Source organism: Engystomops pustulosus, chromosome 11 (assembly GCF_040894005.1).
Source record: "Engystomops pustulosus chromosome 11, aEngPut4.maternal, whole genome shotgun sequence".
Lineage (NCBI taxonomy): Eukaryota > Metazoa > Chordata > Amphibia > Anura > Leptodactylidae > Engystomops > Engystomops pustulosus.
In genome coordinates, this window is record NC_092421.1 from 90,588,273 (window position 1) to 90,609,743 (window position 21,471).

A 21,471-nucleotide genomic window follows, 5' to 3' on the forward strand; every position below is an offset into this window, starting at 1 on the left:
CAGCTCCTCCTGCTCTATAACATGCTGCCTGCAGATAGGACACTATGTACAATCTGCTCAGATCCTCCTGCTCTATAACATGCTGCCTGCAGATAGGACACTATGTACAATCTGCTCAGCTCCTCCTGCTCTATAACATGCTGCCTGCAGATAGGACACTATGTACAATGTGCTCAGCTCCTCCTGCTCTATAACATGCTGCCTGCAGATAGGACACTATGTACAATGTGCTCAGCTCCTCCTGCTCTATAACATGCTGCCTGCAGATAGGACACTATGTACAATCTGCTCAGCTCCTCCTGCTCTATAACATGCTGCCTGCAGATAGGACACTATGTATGATCTGCTCAGCTCCTCCTGCTCTATAACATGCTGCCTGCAGATAGGACACTATGTACAATCTGCTCAGCTCATCCTGCTCTATAACATGCTGCCTGCAGATAGGACACTATGTACAATGTGCTCAGCTCCTCCTGCTCTATAACATGCTGCCTGCAGATAGGACACTATGTACAATGTGCTCAGCTCCTCCTGCTCTATAACATGTTGCCTGCAGATAGGACACTATGTACAATGTGCTCAGCTCCTCCTGCTCTATAACATGCTGCCTGCAGATAGGACACTATGTACAATGTGCTCAGCTCCTCCTGCTCTATAACATGCTGCCTGCAGATAGGACATTATGTACAATCTGCTCAGCTCCTCCTGCTCTATAACATGCTGCCTGCAGATAGGACACTATGTATGATCTGCTCAGCTCCTCCTGCTCTATAACATGCTGCCTGCAGATAGGACACTATGTACAATGTGCTCAGCTCCTCGTGCTCTATAACATGCTGCCTGCAGGTAGGACACTATATACAACCTGCTCATCTCCTACTGCTCTATAACATGCTGCCTGCAGTTAGGACACTATGTACAATGTGCTCAGCTCCTCCTGCTCTATAACATGCTGCATGCAGATAGGACACTATGTACAATGTGCTCAGCTCCTCCTGCTCTATAACATGCTGCCTGCAGATAGGACACTATGTACAATCTCCTCAGCTCCTCCTGCTCTATAATATGCTGCCTGCAGATAGGACACTATGTACAATCTGCTCATCTCCATCTGCTCTATAACATGCTGCCTGCAGATAGGACACTATGTACAATGTGCTCAGCTCCTCCTGCTCTATAACATGCTGCCTGCAGATAGGACACTATGTACAATGTGCTCAGCTCCTCATGCTCTATAACATGCTGCCTGCAGATAGGACACTATGTACAATCTGCTCAGCTCCTCCTGCTCTATAACATGCTGCCTGCAGATAGGACACTATGTACAATCTGCTCAGCTCCTCCTGCTCTATAACATGCTGCCTGCAGATAGGACACTATGTACAATCTGCTCAGCTCCTCCTGCTCTATAACATGCTGCATGCAGATAGGACACTATGTACAATCTGCTCAGCTCCTCCTGCTCTATAACATGATGCCTGCAGATAGGACACTATGTACCATCTGCTCAGCTCCTCCTGCTCTATAACATGCTGCCTGCAGATAGGACACTATGTACAATCTGCTCAGCTCCTCCTGCTCTATAACATGCTGCCTGCAGATAGGACACTATGTACAATCAGCTCAGCTCATCCTGCTCTATACCATGCTGCCTGCAGATAGGACACTGTGTACAATCAGCTCAGCTCCTCCTGCTCTATACCATGCTGCCTGCAGATAGGACACTATGTACAATGTGCTCAGCTCCTCCTGCTCTATAACATGCTGCCTGCAGATAGGACACTATGTACAACCTGCTCAGCTCCTCCTGCTCTATAACATGCTGCCTGCAGATAGGACACTATGTACAATGTGCTCAGCTCCTCCTGCTCTATAACATGCTGCCTGCAGATAGGACACTATGTACAACCTGCTCAGCTCCTCCTGCTCTATAACATGCTGCCTGCAGATAGGACACTATGTACAACCTGCTAAGCTCCTCCTGCTCTATAACATGCTGCCTGCAGATAGGACACTATGTATAATCTGCTCAGCTCCTCCTGCTCTATAACATGCTGCCTGCAGATAGGACACTATGTACAATCTGCTCAGCTCCTCCTGCTCTATAACATGCTGCCTGCAGATAGGACACTATGTACAACCTGCTCAGCTCCTCCTGCTCTATAACATGCTGCCTGCAGATAGGACACTATGTACAACCTGCTCAGCTCCTCCTGCTCTATAACATGCTGCCTGCAGATAGGACACTATGTACAATCTGCTCAGCTCCTCCTGCTCTATAACATGCTGCCTGCAGATAGGACACTATGTACAACCTGCTCAGCTCCTCCTGCTCTATAACATGCTGCCTGCATGGAAGGTCATACAGTGTGCGACACACTCCATGATAGATGTGTTGCTGGGTCAAGCGCTCTTGTCTATGTGTGATCCTGGTATATATATAACAGTGGTGCGACGGGATTGGATCGGGGACGGACAGACACTTTTTGGCACATCAGTCATCGTCCTCGGCGTCCAGCCAGTAACTGTACAATTCAGTAGTTTCCTCGCTCCCTAAAATCTGCACCCACTGTACAGCGTCTGCAGAGCATTGGCACCGCTTTCCCAGGAGCAGAGAGGCTCCTTCCTCAGAGCTGCTGGTGATGAGCCCCAATCACCGGGAGCGGCCATGTGTAGGACAGAAACCAAGGGGAAACACTTCCCCCTAGTCACAGTGGTCACCCAGCTTTTTAAGGTTCCTCACTGGCAAATTTACATTCCACGTTCCTTCCATCCAGCCAACTGTGCCGTAGTAGTTTTTAACAAGTTTTAAATTCAATAGAAAACCTAATTTGTAACAAATTGCACATCACTCAGCTTTCCCAGGTTCCTCAATGGTAAATTGTAGTTCAGTGATCAACAGAATTATCTAACACTCTCTTTTTAGGGTATAAAAAAGATTGGGAAAAATTATAGAAAAATTGCTCTCCACCCAGCTTACCCAAGTCCCTGAATGGTGAATCTATGCTCAATAATCCCAAGAATTACCTGATGTCACCTTTTTAGGGTTTAACAAGATTGAGAAAGCTTGTAGGAAACTTACCAAACTTTTCCAGGTCCCTGAATGGTAAATGTCCCCCAACACGCTATAGGAAATGTGATGTGACGCGTAACGATTGTTGGGGGGCGGTCACCATCTACGTTTTCGCTTCCACTTTGCAGAAACATTAATAGAAAACGTTTCTAATGGATCCATTTATTATAACGGATACTTTGTTTTCCGTTAGTTTCCGTTTTCCTGTTCACATAACAAAAAGAAACCGATACTCACGTAACGCTGGATCCGAAATTCATCATTATATGGGACCAGACCCTCACCCGGATCTCCTACATTTCCTGAGCAGGGGACATAAAGGCCATCACCCAGCTCTCCCAGGAGCAGATAGGAGGGGCGTGCCCTGTACACCATGAGCAGTGAGTGCAGCAATGTGATCCTTGTGAACACCTCCCCAGCAGCAGCCACTCCCTGCCGCAGCCACTCCGAAAACTTTCTACACTCAGTACAAAGATCAAAGGTAGGAAGCAATGCTCTGCAAGCACAGGCAGAACATCGCACCCCAGATCCCAGGGACATGAGCCGGAGCCCTCCTCGCCTGAGACCATGTATAACGTCACCCAGGTAAGCGCCTGCTCTGCCCCTTTAAGGCTGCAGTCACCCAGGTAAGCGCCTGCTCTGCCCCTTTAAGGCTGCAGTCACCCAGGTAAGCGCCTGCTCTGCCCCTTTAAGGCTGCAGTCACCCAGGTAAGCGCCTGCTCTGCCCCTTTAAGGCTGCAGTCACCCAGGTAAGCGCCTGCTCTGCCCCTTTAAGGCTGCAGTCACCCAGGTAAGCGCCTGTTATGCCCCTTTAAGGCTGCAGTCACCCAGGTAAGCGCCTGCTCTGCCCCTTTAAGGCTGCAGTCACACAGGTAAGCGCCTGCTCTGCCCCTTTAAGGCTGCAGTCACACAGGTAAGCGCCTGCTCTGCCCCTTTAAGGCTGCAGTCACCCAGGTAAGCGCCTGCTCTGCCCCTTTAAGGCTGCAGTCACCCAGGTAAGCGCCTGTTATGCCCCTTTAAGGCTGCAGTCACACAGGTAAGCGCCTGCTCTGCCCCTTTAAGGCTGCAGTCACACAGGTAAGCGCCTGCTCTGCCCCTTTAAGGCTGCAGTCACACAGGTAAGCGCCTGCTCTGCCCCTTTAAGGCTGCAGTCACACAGGTAAGCGCCTGCTCTGCCCCTTTAAGGCTGCAGTCACACAGGTAAGCGCCTGCTCTGCCCCTTTAAGGGCGCGTTCACACGTTCCGCTAGCACCGCGTTCATAACGCGACGCTAGCGCAAAGGGGGCGGAGTTTGGGGCGATCACATATGCGTTTCCAGAGAAACGCATGCGATCAGGTTATTAATCGCATGCGTTTCACGGGAAACGCATATGTGATCGGCCCGAGCCCCGCCCACTGTGCGCTAGCGTCGCGTTATGAAGGCGACAATAGCGGAACGTGTGAACGCGCCCTAAGGCTGCAGTCACACAGGTAGCGGCTTCCCCTCTGCCCCTTTAAGGCTGCAATCACCCAGGTAAGCGTCTGCTCTGCCCCTTTAAGGCTGCAATCACACAGCTAGCGGCTTCTGCTCTGCCCCTTTAAGGCTGCAGTCACCCAGGTAAGCGCCTGTTATGCCCCTTTAAGGCTGCAGTCACCCAGGTAAGCGCCTGCTCTGCCCCTTTAAGGCTGCAGTCAACCAGGTAAGCGCCTGTTATGCCCCTTTAATGCTGCAATCACCCAGGTAAGCGCCTGTTATGCCCCTTTAAGGCTGCAGTCACCCAGGTAAGCGCCTGCTCTGCCCCTTTAATGCTGTAATCACCCAGGTAAGCGCCTGTTATGCCCCTTTAAGGCTGCAGTCACCCAGGTAAGCGCCTGTTATGCCCCTTTAAGGCTGCAGTCACCCAGGTAAGCGCCTGTTATGCCCCTTTAAGGCTGCAGTCACCCAGGTAAGCGCCTGCTCTGCCCCTTTAAGGCTGCAGTCACCCAGGTAAGCGCCTGCTCTGCCCCTTTAAGGCTGCAGTCACACAGGTAAGCGCCTGCTCTGCCCCTTTAATGCTGCAGTCACACAGGTAAGCGCCTGTTATGCCCCTTTAAGGCTGCAGTCACACAGGTAAGCACCTGTTATGCCCCTTTAAGGCTGCAGTCACCCAGGTAAGCGCCTGCTCTGCCCCTTTAAGGCTGCAGTCACCCAGGTAAGCGCCTGTTATGCCCCTTTAAGGCTGCAGTCACACAGGTAAGCGCCTGTTATGCCCCTTTAAGGCTGCAGTCACACAGGTAAGCGCCTGCTCTGCCCCTTTAAGGCTGCAGTCACCCAGGTAAGCGCCTGCTCTGCCCCTTTAAGGCTGCAGTCACACAGGTAAGCGCCTGTTATGCCCCTTTAAGGCTGCAGTCACCCAGGTAAGCGCCTGTTATGCCCCTTTAAGGCTGCAGTCACCCAGGTAAGCGCCTGCTCTGCCCCTTTAAGGCTGCAGTCATCCAGGTAAGCGCCTGCTCTGCCCCTTTAAGGCTGCAGTCATCCAGGTAAGCGCCTGTTATGCCCCTTTAAGGCTGCAGTCACCCAGGTAAGCGCCTGCTCTGCCCCTTTAAGGCTGCAGTCACCCAGGTAAGCGCCTGTTATGCCCCTTTAAGGCTGCAGTCACCCAGGTAAGCGCCTGTTATGCCCCTTTAAGGCTGCAGTCACCCAGGTAAGCGCCTGCTCTGCCCCTTTAAGGCTGCAGTCATCCAGGTAAGCGCCTGCTCTGCCCCTTTAAGGCTGCAGTCACCCAGGTAGCGGCTTCTCCTCTGCCCCTTTAAGGCTGCAGTCACCCAGGTAAGCGCCTGCTCTGCCCCTTTAAGGCTGCAGTCACACAGGTAAGCGCCTGCTCTGCCCCTTTAAGGCTGCAGTCACCCAGGTAAGCGCCTGTTCTGCCCCTTTAAGGCTGCAGTCACACAGGTGGCGGCTTCTCCTCTGCCCCTTTAAGGCTGCAGTCACACAGGTAAGCGCCTGCTCTGCCCCTTTAAGGCTGCAGTCACCCAGGTAGCGGCTTCTCCTCTGCCCCTTTAAGGCTGCAGTCACCCAGGTAGCGGCTTCTCCTCTGCCCCTTTAAGGCTGCAGTCACCCAGGTAGCGGCTATGACCTCCCCGTGTACCTGAGTGACCCCCAGCACATCACCGGCGCCGCTGCTAGTTACAAACTTAATAAGCAGCAATTTATTTTTCTTCTACAAGAAGTCGCAACATCTCCGGGGTCATGGCGTTACTTGTGCGGCCCAGTCCATAGAAAGATATGCAATGGGGGGATGGGGACCCCCGATATTAGGGAATGACCCCCACTATCATCCGCTCGGATCTGGTGGAATCCCCGGATTTATCTAAAAATGATGCAGTAATGATGTCTGTGGGGAAGATCACTTACCTGCCATCAGTCTGCCCTCCTCTAGGGGGCGCTATAAATCTGCCCCCCAACCCCCCCCCCCCCCCCCCGCCAGGCTCCTGCTGTGTGATACAGTAAATAAAAACATCAAAAAGGATCTGAATTAGGAGGGAGTCCGAAAGAGCGCCAAAATAGTAGAGGGGCCTGTCCCTAACCCCCCATGTGTACGAGGAGAGGTCCTGGGGTCTCTGGTGTCATGAGGAGGACACTAGAAGGTAAAAACAATAGCCCGCCCCCCCCCCCCCCCCCACGTGCCGATGCCCCCATAAGCCACGCAGGGATGGTCTCCTGCTATGTGAATATTCCTGGGGGACCCCTTTAAAATCCCCTTCACTTTATGTGAACGCCAGTCTTAGAAGGTGCCCCCACCCGCTCCGCCACAGCAGGACTACAAGTCCCAGCCTGTCTTCTGTGATCACCCGCTGCTCGCCTTTAATTAAAGGGGTTGTACCATCTCTATCCACAGAGTAGTGGGGGTCCGAGCACTGGGGGTCTCATTTATTATGGCGCAGCAGTTGGATCTCTGTGGGGTCCCGGCGGATGGACCCCCATGATGCCGGGGAGAATGTCCCAGGTTCTGGGGCTCCTGGGTGCCACAAGCGGGTGCAGATGATAAGGGGAAAGAGGCCGCTCCTCCCATTTATTTCACCCTTCTGGTTCTGGAAACCTGAAGGTGTGAATGCAGCCGCATGATTTACACCATTTCCATATGAGAGGGAGGAGGTACCTACCCTGCAGGGGGTCTTCACCGAACAGCAGCAATGCCACATTCCTAGAGACCTTTGTGTATGTCATGAGTAGCAGCAGGACTGTGATATATGGGTGTATGTTCCAGGATTGTATCTCCTCCAGGTGCAGTGCGGGCATGTCCTCACCCTGCTGTGCTCTGTGCTCTCTGCAGCCAGTGTTATGTATTGTCCCTGGAGAGATGTGTAATCAGACCTCACACTGCTGTGCTCTGTGCTCTCTGCAGCCAGTGTTATGTACTGTCCCTGGAGAGATGTGTAATCAGACCTCACACTGCTGTGCTCTGTGCTCTCTGCAGCCAGTGTTATGTATTGTCCCTGGAGAGATGTGTAATCAGACCTCACACTGCTGTGCTCTGTGCTCTCTGCAGCCAGTGTTATGTATTGTCCCTGGAGAGATGTGTAATCAGACCTCACACTGCAGTGCTCTGTGCTCTCTGCAGTCAGTGTTATGTATTGTCCCTGGAGAGATGTGTAATCAGACCTCACACTGCTGTGCTCTGTGCTCTCTGCAGCCAGTGTTATGTATTGTCCCTGGAGAGATGTGTAATCAGACCTCACACTGCCGTGCTCTGTGCTCTCTGCAGCCAGTGTTATGTATTGTCCCTGGAGAGATGTGTAATCAGACCTCACACTGCTGTGCTCTGTGCTCTCTGCAGCCAGTGTTATGTATTGTCCCTGGAGAGATGTGTAATAATACATCACACTGCTGTGCTCTGTGCTCTCTGCAGCCAGTGTTATGTATTGTCCCTGGAGAGATGTGTAATCAGACCTCACACTGCTGTGCTCTGTGCTCCCTGCAGCCAGTGTTATGTACTGTCCCTGGAGAGATGTGTAATCATACCTCACACTGCTGTGCTCTGTGCTCCCTGCAGCCAGTGTTATGTACTGTCCCTGGAGAGATGTGTAATCAGACCTCACACTGCTGTGCTCTGTGCAGCCAGTGTTATGTATTGTCCCTGGAGTGATGTGTAATCAGACCTCACACTGCTGTGCTCTGTGCTCTCTGCAGCCAGTGTTATGTACTGTCCCTGGAGAGATGTGTAATCAGACCTCACACTGCTGTGCTCTGTGCTCTCTGCAGCCAGTGTTATGTACTGTACCTGGAGAGATGTGTAATCAGACCTCACACTGCTGTGCTCTGTGCTCTCTGCAGCCAGTGCTATGTATAGTCCCTGGAGAGATGTGTAATCAGACCTCACACTGCTGTGCTCTGTGCTCTCTGCAGCCAGTGTTATGTACTGTCCCTGGAGAGATGTGTAATCAGACCTCACACTGCTGTGCTCTGTGCTCTCTGCAGCCAGTGTTATGTATTGTCCCTGGAGAGATGTGTAATCAGACCTCACACTGCTGTGCTCTGTGCTCTCTTCAGCCGGTGTTATGTATTGTCCCTGGAGAGATGTGTAATCAGACCTCACACTGCTGTGCTCTGTGCTCTCTGCAGCCAGTGTTATGTATTGTCCCTGGAGAGATGTGTAATCAGACCTCACACTGCTGTGCTCTGTGCTCTCTGCAGCCAGTATTATGTACTGTCCCTGGAGAGATGTGTAACCAAACCTCACACTGCTGTGCTCTGTGCTCTCTGCAGCCAGTGTTATGTATTGTCCCTGGAGAGATGTGTAATCAGACCTCACACTGCTGTGCTCTGTGCTCTCTGCAGCCAGTGTTATGTATTGTCCCTGGAGAGATGTGTAATCAGACCTCACACTGCCGTGCTCTGTGCTCTCTGCAGTCAGTGTTATGTAATGTCCCTGGAGAGATGTGTAATCAGACCTCACACTGCTGTGCTCTGTGCTCTCTGCAGTCAGTGTTATGTAATGTCCCTGGAGAGATGTGTAATCAGACCTCACACTGCTGTGCTCTGTGCAGCCAGTGTTATGTATTGTCCCTGGAGAGATGTGTAATCAGACCTCACACTGCTGTGCTCTGTGCTCTGCAGCCAGTGTTATGTATTGTCCCTGGAGAGATGTGTAATCAGACCTCACACTGCTGTGCTCTGTGCTCTCTGCAGCCAGTGTCAGGTATTGTCCCTGGAGAGATGTGTAATCATACCTCACACTGCTGTGCTCTGTGCTCTCTGCAGCCAGTGTTATGTATTATCCCTGGAGAGATGTGTAATCAGTCCTCACACTGCTGTGCTCTGTGCTCTCTGCAGCCAGTGTCAGGTATTGTCCCTGGAGAGATGTGTAATCAGACCTCACACTGCTGTGCTCTGTGCTCTCTGCAGCCAGTGTTATGTATTATCCCTGGAGAGATGTGTAATCAGTCCTCACACTGCTGTGCTCTGTGCTCTCTGCAGCCAGTGTTATGTATTGTCCCTGGAGAGATGTGTAATCAGACCTCACACTGCTGTGCTCTGTGCTCTCTGCAGCCAGTGTTATGTATTGTCCCTGGAGAGATGTGTAATCAGACCTCACACTGCTGTGCTCTGTGCTCTCTGCAGCCAGTGTTATGTACTGTCCCTGGAGAGATGTGTAATCAGACCTCACACTGCTGTGATCTGTGCTCTCTGCAGCCAGTGTTATGTACTGTCCCTGGAGAGATGTGTAATCAGACCTCACACTGCTGTGCTCTGTGCTCTCTGCAGCCAGTGTTATGTATTGTCCCTGGAGAGATGTGTAATCAGACGTCACACTGCTGTGCTCTGTGCTCTCTGCAGCCAGTGTTATGTATTGTCCCTGGAGAGATGTGTAATCAGACCTCACACTGCTGTGCTCTGTGCTCTCTGCAGCCAGTGTTATGTATTGTCCCTGGAGAGATGTGTAATCAGACCTCACACTGCTGTGCTCTGTGCTCTCTGCAGCCAGTGTTATGTATTGTCCCTGGAGAGATGTGTAATCAGACCTCACACTGCTGTGCTCTGTGCTCTCTGCAGCCAGTGTTATGTAATGTCCCTGGAGAGATGTGTAATCAGACCTCACACTGCTGTGCTCTGTGCTCTCTGCAGCCAGTGTTATGTAATGTCCCTGGAGAGATGTGTAATCAGACCTCACACTGCTGTGCTCTGTGCTCTCTGCAGCCAGTGTTATGTATTGTCCCTGGAGAGACGTGTAATCAGACCTCACACTGCTGTGCTCTGTGCTCTCTGCAGCCAGTGTTATGTATTATCCCTGGAGAGACGTGTAATCAGACCTCACACTGCTGTGCTCTGTGCTCTCTGCAGCCAGTGTTATGTATTGTCCCTGGAGAGATGTGTAATCAGACCTCACACTGCTGTGCTCTGTGCTCTCTGCAGCCAGTGATATGTACTGTCCCTGGAGAGATGTGTAATCAGACCTCACACTGCTGTGCTCTGTGCTCTCTGCAGCCAGTGTTATGTATTGTCCCTGGAGAGATGTGTAATCAGACCTCACACTGCTGTGCTCTGTGCTCTCTGCAGCCAGTGTTATGTACTGTCCCTGGAGAGATGTGTAATCAGACGTCACACTGCTGTGCTCTGTGCTCTCTGCAGCCAGTGTTATGTATCGTCCCTGGAGAGATGTGTAATCAGACGTCACACTGCTGTGCTCTGTGCTCTCTGCAGCCAGTGTTATGTACTGTCCCTGGAGAGATGTGTAATCAGACGTCACACTGCTGTGCTCTGTGCTCTGTGCTCTGTGCACTTAGCTGCAGAAGCCGACCTCAGAATTTCCTGCACAGGGGATATGGAGATACTCAGTGCAGGGCGCTAAGAGCACAGCAGTGTTGGGACAGACTTTTAAGAGGCTACAACCATGGAACATAAATACATGTATATCACAGTCCTGCTGCTACTATCAGATACACAAAGGTCTTACTACACATCCGAGACAAAGCTCAACACTGACCGAATTCTTAAACACCTAAGATCGCCCTCAGGACTGTCCTGACAGAATGGAGCTCACCGGTGCGGCCTATAACAGAACTACAATGTATATCGCCCTCAGGACTGTCCTGACAGAATGGAGCTCACCGGTGCGGCCTATAACAGAACTTTCATTACATTACAATGTATATCGCCCTCAGGACTGCCCTGACAGAATGGAGCTCACCGGTGCGCCTATAACAGAACTACAATGTATATCGCCCTCAGGACTGTCCTGACAGAATGGAGCTCACCGGTGCCGCCTATAACAGAACTTTCATTACATTACAGTGTATATCGCCCTCAGGACTGTCCTGACAGAATGGAGCTCACCGGTGCGGCCTATAACAGAACTTTCATTACATTACAGTGTATATCGCCCTCAGGACTGCCCTGACAGAATGGAGCTCACCGGTGCGCCTATAACAGAACTACAATGTATATCGCCCTCAGGACTGTCCTGACAGAATGGAGCTCACCGGTGCGGCCTATAACAGAACTTTCATTACATTACAATGTATATCGCCCTCAGGACTGCCCTGACAGAATGGAGCTCACCGGTGCGGCCTATAACAGAACTTTCATTACATTACAATGTATATCGCCCTCAGGACTGCCCTGACAGAATGGAGCTCACCGGTGCCGCCTATAACAGAACTTTCATTACATTACAATGTATATCGCCCTCAGGAGTGTCCTGACAGAATGGAGCTCACCGGTGCCGCCTATAACAGAACTTTCATTACATTACAATGTATATCGCCCTCAGGAGTGTCCTGACAGAATGGAGCTCACCGGTGCCGCCTATAACAGAACTTTCATTACATTACAATGTATATCGCCCTCAGGACTGTCCTGACAGAATGGAGCTCACCGGTGCGGCCTATAACAGAACTACAATGTATATCGCCCTCAGGACTGCCCTGACAGAATGGAGCTCACCGGTGCCGCCTATAACAGAACTTTCATTACATTACAGTGTATATCGCCCTCAGGACTGTCCTGACAGAATGGAGCTCACCGGTGCGGCCTATAACAGAACTTTCATTACATTACAATGTATATCGCCCTCAGGACTGTCCTGACAGAATGGAGCTCACCGGTGCCGCCTATAACAGAACTTTCATTACATTACAATGTATATCGCCCTCAGGACTGCCCTGACAGAATGGAGCTCACCGGTGCCGCCTATAACAGAACTTTCATTACATTACAATGTATATCGCCCTCAGGACTGTCCTGACAGAATGGAGCTCACCGGTGCGGCCTATAACAGAACTACAATGTATATCGCCCTCAGGACTGCCCTGACAGAATGGAGCTCACCGGTGCCGCCTATAACAGAACTTTCATTACATTACAGTGTATATCGCCCTCAGGACTGCCCTGACAGAATGGAGCTCACCGGTGCCGCCTATAACAGAACTTTCATTACATTACAATGTATATCGCCCTCAGGACTGTCCTGACAGAATGGAGCTCACCGGTGCCGCCTATAACAGAACCTTCATTACATTACAGTGTATATCGCCCTCAGGACTGCCCTGACAGAATGGAGCTCACCGGTGCCGCCTATAACAGAACTTTCATTACATTACAATGTATATCGCCCTCAGGACTGTCCTGACAGAATGGAGCTCACCGGTGCGGCCTATAACAGAACTTTCATTACATTACAATGTATATCGCCCTCAGGACTGTCCTGACAGAATGGAGCTCACCGGTGCGGCCTATAACAGAACTTTCATTACATTACAATGTATATCGCCCTCAGGACTGTCCTGACAGAATGGAGCTCACCGGTGCCGCCTATAACAGAACTTTCATTACATTACAATGTATATCGCCCTCAGGACTGCCCCGACAGAATGGAGCTCACCGGTGCCGCCTATAACAGAACTTTCATTACATTACAATGTATATCGCCCTCAGGACTGCCCTGACAGAATGGAGCTCACCGGTGCCGCCTATAACAGAACTTTCATTACATTACAATGTATATCGCCCTCAGGACTGTCCTGACAGAATGGAGCTCACCGGTGCGGCCTATAACAGAACTTTCATTACATTACAGTGTATATCGCCCTCAGGACTGTCCTGACAGAATGGAGCTCACCGGTGCGGCCTATAACAGAACTACAATGTATATCGCCCTCAGGACTGCCCTGACAGAATGGAGCTCACCGGTGCCGCCTATAACAGAACTTTCATTACATTACAGTGTATATCGCCCTCAGGACTGTCCTGACAGAATGGAGCTCACCGGTGCCGCCTATAACAGAACTTTCATTACATTACAATGTATATCGCCCTCAGGACTGTCCTGACAGAATGGAGCTCACCGGTGCCGCCTATAACAGAACCTTCATTACATTACAGTGTATATCGCCCTCAGGACTGCCCTGACAGAATGGAGCTCACCGGTGCCGCCTATAACAGAACTTTCATTACATTACAATGTATATCGCCCTCAGGACTGCCCTGACAGAATGGAGCTCACCGGTGCCGCCTATAACAGAACTTTCATTACATTACAGTGTATATCGCCCCCAGGACTGCCCTGACAGAATGGAGCTCACCGGTGCCGCCTATAACAGAACTTTCATTACATTACAATGTATATCGCCCTCAGGACTGCCCCGACAGAATGGAGCTCACTGGTGCGGCCTATAACAGAGCTTTCATTACATTACAATGTATATCGCCCTCAGGACTGTCCTGACAGAATGGAGCTCACCGGTGCCGCCTATAACAGAACTTTCATTACATTACAATGTATATCGCCCTCAGGACTGCCCTGACAGAATGGAGCTCACCGGTGCGGCCTATAACAGAACTACAATGTATATCGCCCTCAGGACTGCCCTGACAGAATGGAGCTCACCGGTGCGGCCTATAACAGAACTACAATGTATATCGCCCTCAGGAGTGTCCTGACAGAATGGAGCTCACCGGTGCGGCCTATAACAGAACTTTCATTACATTACAATGTATATCGCCCTCAGGACTGCCCCGACAGAATGGAGCTCACCGGTGCCGCCTATAACAGAACTTTCATTACATTACAATGTATATCGCCCTCAGGAGTGTCCTGACAGAATGGAGCTCACCGGTGCCGCCTATAACAGAACTTTCATTACATTACAATGTATATCGCCCTCAGGACTGCCCCGACAGAATGGAGCTCACCGGTGCGGCCTATAACAGAACTTTCATTACATTACAATGTATATCGCCCTCAGGAGTGTCCTGACAGAATGGAGCTCACCGGTGCCGCCTATAACAGAACTTTCATTACTTACCAATGTATATCGCCCTCAGGAGTGTCCTGACAGAATGGAGCTCACCGGTGCCGCCTATAACAGAACTTTCATTACACTACAATGTATATCGCCCTCAGGACTGCCCCGACAGAATGGAGCTCACCGGTGCCGCCTATAACAGAACTTTCATTACATTACAATGTATATCGCCCTCAGGACTGCCCCGACAGAATGGAGCTCACCGGTGCCGCCTATAACAGAACTTTCATTACATTACAATGTATATCGCCCTCAGGACTGCCCCGACAGAATGGAGCTCACCGGTGCCGCCTATAACAGAACTTTCATTACATTACAGTGTATATCGCCCTCAGGACTGCCCTGACAGAATGGAGCTCACCGGTGCCGCCTATAACAGAACTTTCATTACATTACAATGTATATCGCCCTCAGGACTGCCCTGACAGAATGGAGCTCACCGGTGCGGCCTATAACAGAACTTTCATTACATTACAGTGTATATCGCCCTCAGGACTGCCCTGACAGAATGGAGCTCACCGGTGCCGCCTATAACAGAACTTTCATTACACTACAATGTATATCGCCCTCAGGACTGCCCTGACAGAATGGAGCTCACCGGTGCGGCCTATAACAGAACTTTCATTACATTACAATGTATATCGCCCTCAGGACTGCCCCGACAGAATGGAGCTCACCGGTGCGGCCTATAACAGAACTTTCATTACATTACAGTGTATATCGCCCTCAGGACTGCCCTGACAGAATGGAGCTCACCGGTGCGGCCTATAACAGAACTTTCATTACATTACAATGTATATCGCCCTCAGGACTGCCCTGACAGAATGGAGCTCACCGGTGCCGCCTATAACAGAACTTTCATTACATTACAATGTATATCGCCCTCAGGACTGTCCTGACAGAATGGAGCTCACCGGTGCCGCCTATAACAGAACTACAATGTATATCGCCCTCAGGACTGCCCCGACAGAATGGAGCTCACCGGTGCCGCCTATAACAGAACTTTCATTACATTACAATGTATATCGCCCTCAGGACTGCCCTGACAGAATGGAGCTCACCGGTGCCGCCTATAACAGAACTTTCATTACATTACAATGTATATCGCCCTCAGGACTGCCCCGACAGAATGGAGCTCACCGGTGCGGCCTATAACAGAACTTTCATTACATTACAATGTAATTGGTCCTTAGTCCTAGTCATGGCTGCGACGCAGTTACAATAGGGAACCGCCATGGTGAGAGGATGAGGGAGTAAACGTGCCACGTCCTACCTCTGGTGCTGCCACCACCGATGACGTGATAATTCCCATGTATAGCGCATGCGCGAGAGTGTACGATGTGGTGACCACAATGGCCGTAAGTAGAGTTGGCGCATGCGTGGGGACATAGGCTAATTGCACTGTATTAGTCCAATTAGGAGTAATTAGGAAGACTCGCGCATGCGTGGGGACATTAACTTACAATTCCCATATTACCCATGAGATTGGATGGTGACAAAATAAAATGGTATAAAACATACTGTTGTGCATTCTGTGCCATATGGAGGAGCATTCCTATAGGGCAGGATCTAAGGGGCAGCGCAGGGCCATACATCCTCCCTGTGAGAGCTTAGGGACACCGGTGAGCTCCATTCTGTCAGGACAGTCCTGAGGGCGATATACATTGTAGTGTAATGAAAGTTCTGTTATAGGCGGCACCGGTGAGCTCCATTCTGTCGGGGCAGTCCTGAGGGCGATATACATTGTAATGTAATGAAAGCTCTGTTATAGGCCGCACCAGTGAGCTCCATTCTGTCGGGGCAGTCCTGAGGGCGATATACATTGTAATGTAATGAAAGTTCTGTTATAGGCCGCACCGGTGAGCTCCATTCTGTCGGGGCAGTCCTGAGGGCGATATACATTGTAATGTAATGAAAGTTCTGTTATAGGCGCACCGGTGAGCTCCATTCTGTCAGGGCAGTCCTGAGGGCGATATACATTGTAATGTAATGAAAGTTCTGTTATAGGCGGCACCGGTGAGCTCCATTCTGTCAGGGCAGTCCTGAGGGCGATATACACTGTAATGTAATGAAAGTTCTGTTATAGGCCGCACCGGTGAGCTCCATTCTGTCAGGACAGTCCTGAGGGCGATATACATTGTAATGTAATGAAAGTTCTGTTATAGGCGGCACCGGTGAGCTCCATTCTGTCAGGACAGTCCTGAGGGCGATATACATTGTAATGTAATGAAAGTTCTGTTATAGGCGGCACCGGTGAGCTCCATTCTGTCAGGGCAGTCCTGGGGGCGATATACACTGTAATGTAATGAAAGTTCTGTTATAGGCCGCACCGGTGAGCTCCATTCTGTCGGGGCAGTCCTGAGGGCGATATACATTGTAGTGTAATGAAAGTTCTGTTATAGGTGGCACCGGTGAGCTCCATTCTGTCAGGGCAGTCCTGAGGGCGATATACACTGTAATGTAATGAAAGTTCTGTTATAGGCGGCACCGGTGAGCTCCATTCTGTCAGGACAGTCCTGAGGGCGATATACATTGTAATGTAATGAAAGTTCTGTTATAGGCGGCACCGGTGAGCTCCATTCTGTCAGGGCAGTCCTGAGGGCGATATACATTGTAATGTAATGAAAGTTCTGTTATAGGCCGCACCGGTGAGCTCCATTCTGTCAGGGCAGTCCTGAGGGCGATATACATTGTAATGTAATGAAAGTTCTGTTATAGGCGCACCGGTGAGCTCCATTCTGTCAGGACACTCCTGAGGGCGATATACATTGTATTATTCTGTTATAGGCGGCACCGGTGAGCTCCATTCTGTCAGGACACTCCTGAGGGCGATATACATTGTAATGTAATGAAAGTTCTGTTATAGGCCGCACCGGTGAGCTCCATTCTGTCAGGGCAGTCCTGAGGGCGATATACATTGTAATGTAATGAAAGTTCTGTTATAGGCCGCACCGGTGAGCTCCATTCTGTCAGGACAGTCCTGAGGGCGATATACATTGTAATGTAATGAAAGTTCTGTTATAGGCGGCACCGGTGAGCTCCATTCTGTCAGGGCAGTCCTGAGGGCGATATACACTGTAATGTAATGAAAGTTCTGTTATAGGCGGCACCGGTGAGCTCCATTCTGTCAGGACAGTCCTGAGGGCGATATACATTGTAATGTAATGAAAGTTCTGTTATAGGCGGCACCGGTGAGCTCCATTCTGTCGGGGCAGTCCTGAGGGCGATATACACTGTAATGTAATGAAAGTTCTGTTATAGGCGGCACCGGTGAGCTCCATTCTGTCAGGACAGTCCTGAGGGCGATATACACTGTAATGTAATGAAAGTTCTGTTATAGGCGGCACCGGTGAGCTCCATTCTGTCAGGGCAGTCCTGAGGGCGATATACACTGTAATGTAATGAAAGTTCTGTTATAGGCGGCACCGGTGAGCTCCATTCTGTCAGGACAGTCCTGAGGGCGATATACATTGTAATGTAATGAAAGTTCTGTTATAGGCGGCACCGGTGAGCTCCATTCTGTCAGGACAGTCCTGAGGGCGATATACATTGTAATGTAATGAAAGTTCTGTTATAGGCGGCACCGGTGAGCTCCATTCTGTCAGGGCAGTCCTGAGGGCGATATACATTGTAATGTAATGAAAGTTCTGTTATAGGCGGCACCGGTGAGCTCCATTCTGTCAGGACAGTCCTGAGGGCGATATACATTGTAATGTAATGAAAGTTCTGTTATAGGCGGCACCGGTGAGCTCCATTCTGTCAGGGCAGTCCTGAGGGCGATATACATTGTAATGTAATGAAAGTTCTGTTATAGGCCGCACCGGTGAGCTCCATTCTGTCGGGGCAGTCCTGAGGGCGATATACATTGTAATGTAATGAAAGTTCTGTTATAGGCCGCACCGGTGAGCTCCATTCTGTCGGGACACTCCTAAGGGCGATACTGGTGCGCAGCCTCGCCTCTCGCCCACCTCTAGTGCGCAGCCTCGCCTCTCGCCCACCTCTAGTGCCCAGCCTCGCCTCTCGCCCACCTCTAGTGCCCAGCCTCGCCTCTCGCCCACCTCTAGTGCCCAGCCTCGCCTCTCGCCCACCTCTAGTGCCCAGCCTCGCCTCTCGCCCACCTCTAGTGCCCAGCCTCGCCTCTCGCCCACCTCTAGTGCCCAGCCTCGCCTCTCGCCCACCTCTAGTCCGCAGCCTCGCCTCTCGCCCACCTCTAGTCCGCAGCCTCGCCTCTCGCCCACCTCTAGTGCCCAGCTTCGCCTCTCGCCCACCTCTAGTGCCCAGCCTCGCCTCTCGCCCACCTCTAGTCCGCAGCCTCGCCTCTCGCCCACCTCTAGTGCCCAGCCTCGCCTCTCGCCCACCTCTAGTCCGCAGCCTCGCCTCTCGCCCACCTCTAGTCCGCAGCCTCGCCTCTCGCCCACCTCTAGTCCGCAGCCTCGCCTCTCGCCTGCATCTCTCTGACGCTCTCTTGATCTCCCCTGCTTCTCTCTGACGCTCTCTTGATCTCCCCTGCTTCTCTCTGACGCTCTCTTGATCTCCCCTGCTTCTCTCTGACGCTCTCTTGATCTCCCCTGCTTCTCTCTGACGCTCTCTTGATCTCCCCTGCTTCTCTCTGACGCTCTCTTGATCTCCCCTGCTTCTCTCTGACGCTCTCTTGATCTCCCCTGCTTCTCTCTGACGCTCTCTTGATCTCCCCTGCTTCTCTCTGACGCTCTCTTGATCTCCCCTGCTTCTCTCTGACGCTCTCTTGATCTCCCCTGCTTCTCTCTGACGCTCTCTCGGCCCTCCCCTGTTTATGTCTGGCGCTCTCTTGCCCCTCCCCTGCTTCTCTCTGACGCTCTCTTGCCCCTCCCCTGCTTCTCTCTGACGCTCTCTTGCCCCTCCCCTGCTTCTCTGACGCGTTCTCATCTCTCTCCCTGCTTCTCTCTGACGCTCTCTACCCCTCCCCCCCCTTGCTTCTCTCTAACGCTCTCTCAGGCCCACCCCTGCGCCTCTCTCTCAGGCCCTCCCCAGCTTCTCTCTAGGGCCCTCCCCTGCCCCTCTCTCTCGGGCCCTCCCCTGCCCCTCTCTCTCGGGCCCTGTCCTGCCCCTCTCTCTCGGGCCCTGTCCTGCCCCTCTCTCTCGGGCCCTGTCCTGCCCCTCTCTCTCGGGCCCTGTCCTGCCCCTCTCTCTCGGGCCCTGTCCTGCCCCTCTCTCTCGGGCCCTGTCCTGCCCCTCTCTCTCGGGTCCTGCCCCTCTCTCTCGGGCCCTGTCCTGCCCCTCTGTCTCGGGCCCTGTCCTGCGCCCCCGGGCCTCTCTCGGGCCCTGTCCTGCGCCTCTCTCTCGGGCCCTGTCCTGCGCCTCTCTCTCGGGCCCACCCCTGCGCCTCTCTCTCGGGCCCACCCCTGCGCCTCTCTCTCGGGCCCTCCCCTGCCCCTCTCTCTGGGCCCTCCCCTGCCCCTCTCTCTCGGGCCCTCCCCTGCCCCTCTCTCTCGGGCCCTCCCCAGCTTCTCTCTAGGGCCCTCCCCTGCCCCTCTCTCTCGACCCTCCCCAGCTTCTCTCTAGGGCCCTCCCCTGCCCCTCTCTCTCGGGCCCTCCCCTGCCCCTCTCTCTCAGGCCCTCCCCAGCTTCTCTCTAGGCCCTCCCCTGCCCCTCTCTCTCGGGTCCTGTCCTGCCCCTCTCTCTCGGGTCCTGTCCTGCCCCTCTCTCTCAGGCCCTCCCCAGCTTCTCTCTAGGGCCCTCCCCTGCCCCTCTCTCTCGGGCCCTGTCCTGCCCCTCTCTCTCGACCCTCCCCAGCTTCTCTCTAGGGCCCTCCCCTGCCCCTCTCTCTCGGGCCCTGTCCTGCCCCTCTCTCTCGACCCTCCCCAGCTTCTCTCTAGGGCCCTCCCCTGCAATCCAATATAATTGTTTTAACTTTTTTTTTTTTTACCTGCAAAGGGGGAGGGGCTTTTTCACGACTCAGGTGTATTATAGAGCAGTATTATATTACAGTGACTACAGTGCTGTCTCCATCACTCAGTGAGGCAATATCCGGCTGTGAGGGAAGGTAGAATGCGGAGAATGTAAAACCCGGGGGCGATGTCACTGGTGTCCGTGTTACTACAGATATTATTTATGCAGGAGGGAGGAATTATTTAGGAAACTTGTGATAATGTTATGTGACATCTTCTGTTTGTGTCTCTGTGGTTATTTCCATTTATTTCAGAGGCCACAAGGGAGAGGATAACAGAGAGCAGCGGGGGGGGGGGGAGAGGATAACAGAGAGCAGCGGGGGGGGGGGGGGAGAGGATAACAGAGAGCAGCGGGGGGGGGGGAGAGGATAACAGAGAGCAGCGGGGGGGGGGGGGAGAGGATAACAGAGCAGCGGGGGGGGGGGAGAGGATAACAGAGAGCAGCGGGGGGGGGAGAGGATAACAGAGAGCAGCGGGGGGGGGGAAGAGGATAACAGAGAGCAGCGGGGGGGGGGGGGAGAGGATAACAGGGAGCAGCAGGGGGGAGAGGATAACAGAGAGCAGCGGGGGGGGGGAGAGGATAACAGAGAGCAGCGGGGGGGGAGAGGATAACAGAGAGCAGCGGGGGGGGGAGAGGATAACAGAGAGCAGCGGGGGGGGGGGAGAGGATAACAGAGAGCAGCGGGGGGGGAGAGAATAACAGAGAGCAGCGGGGGGGGGGAGAGGATAACAGAGAGCAGCGGGGGGGATAACAGAGAGCAGCGGGGGGGGGGAGGATAACAGAGAGCAGCGGGGGGGGGTTAACAGAGAGCAGCGGGGGGGAGAGGATAACAGAGAGCAGCGGGGGGGGATAACAGAGAGCAGCGGGGGGGGGGAGAGGATAACAGAGAGCAGCATGGGGGGGGGGGGTTAGAGAGCAGCGGGGGGGGGAGAGGATAACAGAGAGCAGCAGCGGGGGGGGGAGGATAACAGAGAGCAGCAGCGGGGGGGGGAGGATAACAGAGAGCAGCAGCGGGGGGGAGGATAACAGAGAGCAGCGGGGGGGGGGGAGAGGATAACAGAGAGCAGCGGGGGGGGGGGAGGATAACAGAGAGCAGCGGGGGGGGGGGGGAGGATAACAGAGAGCAGCGGGGGGAGAGAGGATAACAGAGAGCAGCGGGGGGAGAGAGGATAACAGAGAGCAGCGGGGGGGGGAGAGGATAACAGAGA

The 21,471-nt window shown here is 52.5% G+C and overlaps 1 protein-coding gene across 2 annotated transcripts in view; it reads left to right on the forward strand.

Annotated features, from left to right (window-relative positions):
• The first annotated feature begins 3,395 nt into the window (after positions 1–3,395).
• The window catches only part of LPAR5 (lysophosphatidic acid receptor 5), a 40,975-nt gene continuing 22,899 nt past the window's right edge, over positions 3,396–21,471 (forward strand). Inside the window, exon 1 of one of the 2 annotated variants that reach the window (XM_072130109.1) lies at positions 3,396–3,554. In XM_072130109.1, the coding sequence (XP_071986210.1) occupies positions 3,447–3,554 (108 nt within the window). In that variant the 5' untranslated portion in view covers positions 3,396–3,446. Of the gene's footprint in view, positions 3,659–21,471 lie in introns of both variants that reach the window. The other variant, XM_072130110.1, reaches the window with a different exon arrangement.